This window comes from Panthera uncia, chromosome D1 (genome assembly GCF_023721935.1).
Source record: "Panthera uncia isolate 11264 chromosome D1, Puncia_PCG_1.0, whole genome shotgun sequence".
Classification (NCBI taxonomy): Eukaryota; Metazoa; Chordata; class Mammalia; order Carnivora; family Felidae; genus Panthera; species Panthera uncia.
In genome coordinates, this window is record NC_064808.1 from 4,544,761 (window position 1) to 4,557,003 (window position 12,243).

At 56.9% G+C, this 12,243-nt stretch overlaps 1 protein-coding gene across 1 annotated transcript; it reads right to left on the minus strand.

Moving 5' to 3' along the window:
* Nucleotides 1-1,595: 1,595 nt before the first annotated feature.
* Nucleotides 1,596-11,365, minus strand: RHOD (ras homolog family member D). The gene is made up of 5 exons (XM_049616204.1): nt 11,170-11,365; nt 6,416-6,503; nt 5,514-5,623; nt 3,041-3,175; nt 1,596-2,488 (listed from the first exon to the last, which is right to left on the minus strand). Exons 1-5 carry the CDS (start codon nt 11,299-11,301, stop codon nt 2,321-2,323), a joined length of 633 nt encoding a protein of 210 aa, XP_049472161.1. The 5' UTR covers nt 11,302-11,365; the 3' UTR covers nt 1,596-2,320.
* Nucleotides 11,366-12,243: the final 878 nt, after the last annotated feature.

Consider the following 12,243-nt stretch of genomic DNA (forward strand, 5'->3'; position numbering starts at 1 on the left):
TCAGGCTGGGGTTGGGACCCCTCCTGTGCCTATGCCAGGGCACTGTAAACACACCTGGCTTTGAGGGCACAAACCGCGGTTCCCGTGTATTATCCCCAGCTCTTGTCACAGTGTGGGGCACACCAGAGAGCTCGTGAGACGCCAGGCTGTTGAAGGAACAGATGACAGTCCCTGGTTGTCTCAGGGAAGGAGCCTACGCCCCCTCCCCCGTCTCCTAACTTCTTGTTCAACATCTTACCCTCAAGTATAGGACATACTGTCCAGCCCAGCCGTACTCCGTGCAATTCATTCCATATTCCATGCTTCCTGCATCATCCTTTATGGCCGGCACTGTGCTGGGTAGCGGACAAGCATTTTGTCACTTTGTTCCCATAGCAACCCTGTAGGATGGGTATGATTGTTCCCATTTGCTAGACGGGGTATTGAGGCTCAAAGAGTGTTAACTCTCATAAAATCACATAGCTATGGAAAATGAGAGCACTGACCTTCGAACCCAGATCTGCCACTGACTCCAGGGATGGAACAATCATCAATGCCAAAAGGCCAAGCCACATCCTCAGCTAGGAGCTGGGGGACAAAAAGATGAAGCCAATAGGATCCTTACTTCAAGGAAGTCAAGGTCTAGTGCAAGAAGACAGAGGCACAAGAAGTCAGTGTGAAAAGCATCATGGCGACATAAATATCAGCGCTCCAGGAACACGTATTTTGGGAAATTACAGAAGAGAGCGGTCTGAGCTGGGATTGGGGAGGGCAGGAAGCGGAGAATAGGGAAGAACATTCTGGGCATGGGGTATGCTTGGCGGGGAGGAAAAATCAAGCTAAAATCTAGGCCAGGAAAAGCTATTTCCCATTCCTAGCAGTTTCTAGTAAAACCCTGAAGCAGAGCCTGTAATCCACGTGGGGTTTTTAGAGCGGGCCCCTAACACCATTTCACCTGCCTCCGTTCAGTTCTGTAACCCAAGCTGTGAGCCCTCACCAGGCAGAAGTGGTCCCTCCCTCGAGCTTTTTCTAAAGAAACCGAAGGGGTGTGTGTTTGTGGCTGGTTCTACGTGCTGGGACCTCATCCGATCAGTTGAAGGCCGTAAGAAAAATGACCGATCTGGGGCGCCTGGGTGGCTCAGTCGGTTAAGCGCCCGACTTCAGCTCAGGTCACGATCTCGCGGTCCGTGAGTTCGAGCCCCGCGTCGGGCTCTGGGCTGATGGCTCAGAGCCTGGAGCCTGCTTCCGATTCTGTGTCTCCCTCTCTCTCTCCCCCTCCCCCGTTCATGCTGTGTCTCTCTCTGTATCAAAATAAAAAAAATAAAAAAAAAAAAAAATGACCGATTTGTCGAGGAAGAAGGAATTCTGCCTCAAGTCAGCAACACAGAAAGCCTGCCTGAGTATCCAGCCTGCCGCCCTGCAGAATTCAGCCTCAAGACTGCAACATCAACTTACCTGAATCTCCAGCCTCCTCCTGCTGGCCCCTCTGATCATGTGAGATAATTAACATAATATCGAGTATATTACGTAGATTACAGCTCTGCAGTATTACATATTTATCATAAACCAAAATAATACTTGTGAATGTTTTGTGAGCACTTACTGTGTGCCAGGCACCTGCTAAGTTCTTTGCGTGTGTCTCATGAGGCTCTTACTCATCTAAAGGCTCCATGACATCATTTGTGATTTCACAGATGAGGATATTGAGATGCAGAGGGTGGAAGTAATTTGCCCAAGGTCCTAAGGTGATAAAGCCAGGTTTGGATCCAGGAGGTTCCCCTCCAGTGCCTACAGGTGGTGAATTCTTATCTGCTATGGAACATGCGTGTAAAGCAAGAGACATGATATAACTGACAAAAGATGTTGTTTTACTTGTTATAGTTACCACTGGATGGGCAAGGGGGAAGGGGGAAGGGGGAAGGGGGAAGGGCAAGGTGTGAGTTCTGACCCAGGTTCCTAGAAGCGCAAGGTCCTGAAGGTGCAGCCCTGGGAACAGCCGCTAGGCGGCACCAGGCTGCACAGGCTGCTTCCGGATGTGCGGTCCAGGCTGGGGGCTGGGCGTCTGGTAGTCATTCTAGGGCACTCCAGGACTAGCCCCCCACAGGGCTGGTGGGCTCTGGGACCCCCTTCCTCGGGCCTCAGGGGGGTTACGCTCCAGTCCAGGGACCACAGACCCGGGGTCCGGTGCCCGGCCTTCATGGTGTCCATCTGTTTTGAGGTGCAGTTCGGTGGTCACAGCCTGGGGACTGGGTCTAGCCCAGTCAAGTGGGCAGAAAGAAGGTCAGCACCCAGCTCCTTCCTATGCTGCTGGGGTGGTGGGGGCAGGGAAGGCCTCAAGATGTCAGGTCAGCACACAAAAGCTCCGGGTAACCCTCCTCCAGAAGTTGCGACTGCGGCTGCTCAGGGCCACCTCGGCTGCTTCCTGGAAGACCGCGTGGACGTTTTCCTGGAGCAAGGCCGAGCACTCAAGGTAGGCCACTGCGCCCACGGACCTCGCCATCTCCTGGCCCTAACAGAGAGAGCGCACAGGGCTGCCGTGAGGTACAGGACTTGGGGGCCTCACGTCCCGCCTCCCCGCAGCCCTCGTGGTCATCCTAGGGAGTCTCCAGGACAAAAGTGGAAGGCGAGTTTTTCTAGGACCCCTACAGCTCCTGCCCCCGATCTCGACCAAGCACTCTCGTGGCTTCGTTGGGTTTCCTGCCTCAGCTCCAGGATGGGTCCCTGCTTCTCAAGGCACCAACTAATCGACTTCCCAGGTATGTAGCAGAGAGGGGCCTGCAGAAGAGCTAAGGGTTCTTCTCCAGACCTCAGGTTCCCTATCTGTGAAGTGGGTGGGTAGGATTATCTGAATGTGCACACCACTGGCTCTCTCTTCCATAGGCAGAAGCTTCCAGAGTGTTCTAGGTACCACTTCCAAGCCCAGGCAATTCTAAGATGACCCCTGCCCTGACCCACTCTTAAGTGTGCTGGATGTCTGGCCCTGCTGACAGGCTGGGCTACATCAGCGTACCCAGAAGTTCCCCCCGCCCCCAGAACCGGGCCCCTGGGCAGAGTTTCCTACCCTGTGGTAGGTAACAGGCTCCAGTCTATTTTTCCGCAACTTCTTCACCAGCGACTTGTCCTTGCGCAGGTCCGTTTTGCAGCCCACGACAATGAGGGGCACCTCCTTGCAGAAGTGGTTCACCTCTGGGTACCACTGCGGGGAGGGGGGCAGTGCAGGTGTGTGTTAGTCATAGGGACTGTTCTTTTCTGCAGATGGGGAGGACGGGCCACTCTCCTGCTCCCCAGGCAGACTCCAGTGGTGATAATCAGTACAGCCAACATTTAGGGAGAACTACTCTGAGCTAGGCTCTAAGACTTCACATGTGTGATATCATCAATCCCCCAAGTCCCTGTGAAGCAGGTTCTATCATCAGTCCCATTGTACAGATGCACTAGCTGAGGCTCGGAGAGGCTGTATAACTTGGCCTTGGCCACACGACTAGAAGTGGCAGGATTTGAGTCCAGGGGCCCAGAGCCCTGCTCCCACCTGCCACTCTGCAAGGTAAGGGCTCCCAAGTCCACCTCCCAGCTGGGTAAGATATATAAGGAAATAAGTCATCCTTTAAAAATAAAGCAGCTCACAAAATGGGTGCAGCAGCTGTTTGCCTGTCGGAGGGAACACTTCTGTTCTGTGTCAGCTGCTCTTTGGAATGTGAGGCTCCGGGGCCTGGTTATTCCAGCCCGGACAACCACTGGGAAGTCTAGAATCTGGAGACGGGGGCTTTATATTTCCAGGAGTGCGTGCCTGCTCAGTTTGTGTTCTGGAAAAATACTGGCATCAAACCGTCTGGCTCCTGGAGACAGATGGGGCCCAGGTGGGGTCCTGGGCTGACTCCCCATACCGCAGCCCCCTCCACACAACTGCACTTGAAAACAGTCTCCAAAAATGGTCTCCACCATGACTTCACCTTGCTAAATCCAACAGTGAATCCTCAGCCTTCGACCTACCTGAGCCCTGGCACCAGCCAGGGATCTCTCCCTCCTCTACGACCTGGGCGGCGCTTTGCCCTAGGACCCTGCTCTCTTGGTTCTTCTCCTTGGGTCTCCGGGGGTCCTCCCCACCCCCACCCCATCTTGTCCAAAGCTGTTCCCCACTAGCAGTTCCCAAATGGATCTGCCCAGCCCGGCCTGGCCCTCTCCTGGGAACGGGAGACTAAGACCTCCGCCTGTGTACCTGGCCCTCCACTGGGATGTCCAACAGGCCCCCATCTCCCACCTCCTCGCCCACCCCTTGTTCCTTCTCATCTCAGCGGGGGGAAATGGCAAGGCTACCTTCCACTTGCTCTGGTCAAGACGTCTCTCCCACCTACATCCAATCTGTAAATCCTGATGGCTTTCCAAACAGGGTCTATACCCACCCACCTCTCACCACGCCCCCTGCTAGCACCCTGGTCACAGCCACCACCACCCACCACCTCTCCTAGGGCCCCAGCACCTAGAACAGTGCCTGGTGCACAGATGTGTTGCCACTTTATTTTTATTAAATTGAAAAAAATTTTTTAAATATTTATTCATTTTTTGAGAGAGAGAGAGAGAGAGAGAGAGTGAGTGAGCACGAGTGGAGGAGGGGCAGAGAGACAGGGAGACACAGAATCCAAAGCAGGCTCCAGGCTCCGAGCTGTCAGCACAGAGTCCGATGCGGGGCTTGAACCCACAAACCGCGAGATCATGACCTGAGCCAGTCAGATGCTTAACCAACAGCGCCACCCGGGAGGCCCCATCAAGGCTGCCACTTGAATAGATGTGTATCTTGGAGCAACGGATCCATTCTGGAGATAATACTACTATGGGCTCCATCAGGTTGTTAGATGGAGTAAACGAGTGGACGTGTGGAAGTGCCCGCCCACAACAGTGCGTGGCGTAAGGAAAGTTCTCAACAAATATTATCATCGTCACTGTGGTTAATGTTACTGACGCTGTCACCAGCTGTGCTCCGGAACCCTGAAGCACACAGTTCACGTGGAGGCCTGGCAGCAGTGGGGTAGGAGCAGAAAAACTCAAGGGACCACATCCCTGACACCTGGGGGCAGGGAGAAGCCTTGGGAACCCCCGACATACCTGGGGGGTGGGTAGTTTGGGAGGCTGCTAAAAGCTAGCGGTCACACAGAAGGGGGCTGAGCTGCTAGACGCTGACCATTCATGCATCCTTGGGCAGGCCCAGGCTGGGGAGACGCAGGGGCCCCTGAGTCATCCAGTGTTCTCAGGCAGGGTCACCATGGAAAGAGCCACAGCATTCTGAGTCCAGTATAGAGCAGGCAAGGAGCACTGGACTGGGAATGTGAGGCCAGACCCTGCCACCAAATCCCTCTGGCACCTCTGGCAAGTTGCTGCCCTTGCTCTGGGCCTCGGTTTCCCCATATATATGCTAAAGATGCTGGACCGGATGCCATCCAGGGCCTGCCACACTCTGGCAGTCTGCTGAGGCAAGGGTGGGGGCAGAGCGGAGTGGCCTGGTTATGGGGACTGTACCTCCCCAAGTCCCTGGTACCTACCCGGTTAAAGATGTTGTCAAAGCTGTGTGGGCTGGTTACATCAAAGCAGAGGAGCAGGACACTGGCGTCAGGGTAGAACAGGGGCCGCAGGCGGTCATAGTCAACTTGTCCTGCGGAGAGTGGGGGTGGTCACTCCCTCCAGATCTCCCCCAACATCAGGGAGGTCATCCCACCAGACAGGGGCGTCTGGATCAGGGCCTGGTTGTGTGCCTCAAGGTCTTAGCAGATTCAGTGCTTAGCTGGTCATTCCACGTGAATGTCTCCCTCGGGGCAGTGTTCCCCTGGCTTGCCCGTGGGATGTGCCAGCCCTGGCCTGGGTGACACCACTTGCTGAGAGAGCCTTGTTCTGGAAGGAGCGGAGGGGAGGGCGGAAGCCCAGTCTGCAGGGACCGAGCCCATCCCATAGAAGCCTGCTTTGCCCCGGGCATAGGGCTGAGGACTAAGAAGAGGTAGGACCCTGGGCAAAGGCACCTTGGCGCATGCATGACGGTAAGGGGGCTGCTGGGCCTCCCTGGGGTTAGCGGTCAGCTCTGGCATGGATGTGACTGAACCCTCATGTAGGCGAGGTCAGGAAGCTGGAGGGCAGAGGTCAAAGTCAGGCAGTTCTTACGGAAGCTAAAGCCAAGGTGGAATGCTCAGGAGGCCAGAACAGTTCACCCCTTGAGAGGAAAGCGCTCTGGATTCCCCCTTGTCTGCAGGATGCACTTGGCTACCCTGGGCTGGGGAAGGCAGCAGACACAGGCACAGAAGCAAAGTAGGTTCGGGTTCCTGGGGACCCTAACCCTGGCCAACACCTGTCCCTTGGTGATTGGTTGGCCTCCCTGGTTCAGAAGGAAAGGAGTAGGGCTTGGCTTCTGGGCATGTGAGGCTCCCCTCCCGCCCTCGCAGCCCTGCATACCCACCTGCTGTGTCCCAGATTTGGAGGTTCAGGGGTTTGCCCTTCATTTGCAGATTAACGGTGACCCGCTCAAACACAGTGGGGGTGTAGCTCTGAGGAAGAAGGGGACAAGATGCAGGCTGTGAGGACAGCTTCTGAAGCGGGGTGGCCCCCACTGCCCAGGCCAGAGAGAGCCCACGAATGCCTGCAGCACAGCTCCGGTTTGGGAGTCTGACGGTGTGAGGGAGACAGTCTCCGGGAAGCAGGCTGTGGCCAGCAGGGTTGAGGCCTCGAGCTGCCGCTTCCTCCTAACTATTTGCCCCAGCAAGGCCCTGAACCTCCCCGGCCTTCTTGACGGTAAAGTGGGAATATTAAAAGTACCGAATGCACGGTGCTGCTGTAAGGATTCAGTGAGAGGCTCCGTGCAGAGCCTGGCACAAAATAAGCACTCTACACATGCCAGCTACTGTTATTTTTATCTTTGTCCCCCTGGATGGGGGACTGTCCCATTTCTGAGTCTTCCTTCATTCTGTCCCCTCCTCCTAGAATGACATTAACCTACATTTGTTCGTTCGTTCATTCATTCATTCGTTCGTTCATACATTCATTCAGTAAACATCAGCACCTTCTCTAGCTCTGGATATTGGGGAACAAGTAATAAACAAGGCTCACTGTGTGCCCTGGGGAGCTTGCAGCTTTTCGGGGGGAGGGTCCCTGCTTTGTCTCTCAACCTCTCAGGCCCCTGCCCCATGCCACGTCCCCCAGGATGCCTTTCTGGAACCCTTCCCACACCCTCTCTATTTCTGCCTTTCTTATTTGCCCTGCGGGCATCAGGAGGAAGTCACCCAGACCACATGCCCTTCCTGCCCAGGCCGAGAGCCTGACTGCATTCCCTCTCCATAAAGGCTGGGTGAATGGAAACAGGGTGGGTTTTGTGCACAGACAAAATGCAGAAATGAGAAGGGGAAGCTTTTACGGATAGGGTCTGAGCAACAGGTGAGGAGGTTTTCAAAACTCTACCCCAACACAAGCCCTCAGCTGGAGTGGGAAGCTAGACCAGCTACGTCTTGGGTCCCCAAGCCTCACCCGCTTGCTCAGGGTTGGTTGGTGGGATCACAGCATAGGGAGACCCTGTCCTCCCCACTTCCGATGCCAGGTGGGGCCCCCAGCTGCCTGTGACTCAGGAGGACTTCAAGCCTGCCTGCCTGTCTGCCCGCTGGCATTCTGAGTCAGGCCCTGGCTGCCTGGAGGGGCGGCCCCTTAGCGGTGGGTCAGTGCGGTCCTCCAGGCCACGTGGGAAGGTACAGGGGGAGGATGGAGGAAGGTGAGTCCCAAAGCGGGCAGATGGGGAAGTTGAGGATGACCCTGGGATAGAGGTTCGATCCGCCCTGGACCCTAGCCACCTGTCACTCTCTCTACTAGTAGGTACAGATGACGGCTCCACCCACCTCCCCAGCACCCCCCTGCCCTGGCCCCCTCCCCTCAGGCCCTTTGTCTGGTGGGAGGCAGCGTGACTTGGTGGCTAGGAGCACTGGCTTTGGAACCAGATGTTCCCGGTTTAGGACTGGCTCTGGCCCTCACCAGCTGTGTGACTTTGGGCCCGTCCCCTCTCTGGTTAAAGAAGAGTGTCCCGGGGCGCCTGGGTGGCTCAGTCGGTTAAGCGGCCGACTTCGGCCCAGGTCACGATCTTGCGGTCCGTGAGTTCGAGCCCCGCGTCAGGGTCTGTGCTGACAGCTCAGAGCCTGGAGCCTGTTTCAGATTCTGTGTCTCCCTCTCTCTGACCCTCCCCCATTCATGCTCTGTCTCTCTCTGTCTCAAAAATAAATAAACATTAAAAAAAAATTTAAAAAAAAAAATAAATAAATAAATATAAAAAAAATAAAAAAAATAAAAAAAAAGAAGAGTGTCCCTTTTTAGTGTAGGGGAGACCGGCTGGCAGGTAAGGCCCAGCATAAATGCCCACTACTTAGAAAGCTGGTCGCCAGGGGCAATGTCCATGCCAGCTGCCATCCATCCATCCCTCTAGGTGATGCGTCCTTCCCCCGCCTATCACCGTGGAGGGCACTGACACCTGCTTCCACTCACCCACTCTCCTGTGGCAGGACCCCTCCTGATCTGACATGGAGGGCAACCTGCCACAAAGCTCTTGGGAGACACATGTCAGTACCTTGCAAATGCCTGTGGAGATGACAGCGTCGTGCACATTTTCTAGGGATCTACTATGCGTGGCCCTCCATGTGTACTGTCCCTGACCCTTGCATCCTTGGGAAGTTGGCACTATTCCCATTTTCCTGATGAGGACACAGGAGGGAAGGGAATTGCCTGAAGTAACATACTAGACAGCTGGCTAAGGATGGAGTCAGGTCTTTCTGGCTCCAGAGGTCAGGCTCTGTCCCCGGTCATGTGCCTTTTCCCGAGGTCACTGACTCTCTAGCCCCTGGTGACAGGAGTGGGTAGGAAAGCCCCATTCCAGGCTTCGTGGCTGGGTTGCTCCCGGGGCTTGTAACTGTCACAACCCTCCCCCCTACTCTGCAATGTCATCCTGGAGACTTTTACACCTTCTGTTGTGTTCTTTGAACCACCAGGCAGGGTCACTCTGACCATTAAGTGCCTAATCTTATCTGTTAAGCTGTCCTCAGCCAGGATGGCAGGGTGAGGCCTGAGCTAGACTAGGGCAGAGATGACTCAGGCTTGGATCTGTCCTCATGGGGCTCACAGACAGACAGATGGGTCATTATAGGACAGGAGAACGTAGGTCAAGAAGAGAGTCAGGGGTTTCACACCCATGAGAGTCCCTGTGCGGACCAGGAGGGGCTCAGCTGGTTCTGGAAGGTAGGGCTGGTGCTCTCTGCCCCCTCCCCTCCCCACTCCTCCATGGGACCCCTGGGCTTTGGAATGGTTGCTGAGTCAAATGTCAGCCAGGACTGGGCAGAGGCTGGTGCCCAGCCTGGACTTCCTCTGCCTCAGGAGCTCTCTCTACTCTGTTCCCCTGCCCCAAGGCTGGGCCACAGACAGACAAGAGTCACTGAGGCCCCTTTAAATCCCAGCCTACTCTCTGCTCTTTGGGGGACTCCAAGTCTTCTAGCTGCTGGCTCCCATAGCTTGGAGGGCTGCCAGGAGGAGGAGTTTAGGGGCAGGAGCAGAAGGCTGGTCTGGCAGGCAGAGCACTGGGGGCTATGAAGAGTATTCTGGTCAGGGGCAGGGAGAACTGGGCTCCTGACCTGCACTGCCACCACTGGGCTCCCTAAGGCAAGACTGTCGCTCTGGCTTCACTTTTCCCACCTGTAACATGAGGCCTTTCCAGCACTTGGACCTTGTAGTTCTCCTAAAAGGAGAGGTCTTTCTTGGGCCTGGAGACAGAGGGGTCCCCAAACAGATGAGGACAGGTCAGGTCCATCCCCCCTGGTGACAAGCATGTCCTCCCTTCTCCTGGCCAGCTCCAGCCTATCCTTCAAAACACACATTCCATCAACTTCCAGACGACCATTTCCACACCGCCACCTCTCTGGAATCAGGATGAGCCTTGCCATCAGGGATGTCTCAGAGCCCAAGATACTCCTCCCGGCTGGTCTCCTGGACCCTGGCTGGCCTGGTCCCTCTGCGGGCACTCTCCCCACCATGTCGTAATTGTTGGGTTCCCATGCGCAGCATGTGGGGGCCCAGAAACTTGTCCAACCCAACTTAAAAATGTGACCGGCCAGCGGAGGTGACGTCAGCTCCATAAACCACAAAGCAAAAGTTGGCTCGATGCTGCCACAGTGGAAAGGAAGGTCTGACACTTTTACCAGGCCTGGCCTCTCCTGCCTCCCCCATCGGACTCCCAGGGCTTGAGCAAACCCAGGGGTTTGGAGGATGCTGGGACAGGCAGGAGGGAGAAGAAATGCTGGAAGCAAACCCCCGGACTCCCAGGAGAACTGGGCTGAGACGTGGCACAGTGAGTGGGTCCAGCCCCTGTCCTGGTGCCTGTGAGTCCGCATAGACAGTCAATGAGCATGCTAGTGAAGGACTGAGGGCCCACGTGCCCAGAGCGTCCAGGATGTGCCAGGTACACAGGGGCTGTCTCTCAGCCTTACCTTAATTCTGCCTCGCCACCACTCTTAAGTCTCCTGCCCTATGAGATTGCGTGAGGAAACAGAGGCTCAGAGAGGCTAAGCAAGTTACTGAGGGCCACACAGTTTGTTGGAGGACAGCTGAGGTGCCAAACAAGCTGCCCGACCTGAGTCTGGTATGCTTTGGCCCTCCAAGACAGAGCCCACGACATGCCCGTTGTACAGGCAAGAGCTGGTAGAGAAGAGATGACATTTGCCAACTTTCGGTGAGTCTCTCCTGTTGCAGGCTCAGAGGTGAGCCCTTGACCGGTACTAACTCACCCTTCACAGTGACCCTGGAAGGTGGGCACCATCCTTATTCCTCTGATGCGGTTAAAACAGGCACAGAGAGGGCAGGGGACTAGCCCAAGGGTGCACAGCTTTAGGTGGCAAAGTCGTAATTCGAACCCAGGCAAGGGTGGCTCCGGTGTCCTCAGTCCCTCCGAGCCGCGCCGCGCCACCAAGTGCTCTCTTAGGATCTGCTGGGTCCCCAGCTGGCCCAAGTCCGTCCCACGACACCTCTCCCAGGTAGGTGCCATTCTTGCCACTTTGCAGACGATACCACTGAGGCCCTCGCTGCCGATGGCGGAGCGAGAAACGCCTTTGCGCCCACACTCTGCTGGGAGACCCCTTGGGAGGCCGGGGTTGGGGGCGGGGAGCGCGCGAGGCGGGGTTGGGGGCTGCCACTCACCTCGGGGAAGGCCCCCTCAGTGAAGACCATCAGCAGCGACGTCTTCCCGCAGCCGCCGTCGCCCACCAGCACCACCTTGACGGACCGTGCGCCCGGCGGCGCCTCGGCGTCCGCGGTCTGGGCGGCCTTCATCGCGGGCCGGCGGGCTTCGGCGGGCTTCGGCTCGCGGCGCGCGGGGCGGCCGGCGGGGCAGGAATGTGGAAGGGGCGGGGCGGCGGGAGGAAGTGCGCGCCCGCGGCCGGGGGGCGGGGCGCGGGGGCCAGGTGAGAGCCCGGAGGCGTGGCGAGCGGGCGCGCCGGCCCCCTCGGGACGCCCTTCCCCGGCCCCTGCTGAGGGCGGGGGCCGGGGCCGCGGGAGGGGGCCTCCCCCACACTCGGCCTCCGTCCTCGGGAGGGCACCCGGGGCGGATGCGGAGAAGACAAGGAGCTGGACAGTGTGTGGGGGCGGTGTGGACGGGGAAAGACGAAGGCACCTGGCCCCCTTCCCCTGGGAGGAAAGCGGTGGGGGGTGGGGGTGGGGGTGGGGTGGGGGCGGGGGTCAGCCCGGTGGGCCGACCAGCTTTGCAGGGACAGGAGCTGGGTCCCTGGTGCCCAGCACAGGTGGGGCACCGAACAGGAGCCAGTGACTCTGGATGAATGAATGAATGAATGTGCATTTCCCCCAGGGCTCTGGAATCAGAGCACACCACAATCCTCCCTCCAGATATTGAAGGCCAGGTGGGAAGGGGGTGACCCGGCCATGCCCTAATGGGTCAGTTGCTGGTGCTGCCAGGCTGGCCTGCCCTGCCCTGCCGTAGCCAGCACCAGGAAGTTTCGATGCAGGTGGCTGACCACCTGTCTCACCTCTGGCTGTGGCATAATCTAAGGAAACTGAGGGAACCTTCCATCTATAAACTGCTTAGAGGAGCAGGGTCTGGTGCATGGCTGGTGCCATGTATGAGTGATCCCTATTATTTAACCACCACTGACGCCCAAGGGCCTGGGGACCCTGAACTGTTCAAGACGAAGTCCCTATTCTGAGAAGCCCATGCCTAGGATGGGAGACAGGGAGGATGTCGGTGTGATTGGAGCTACA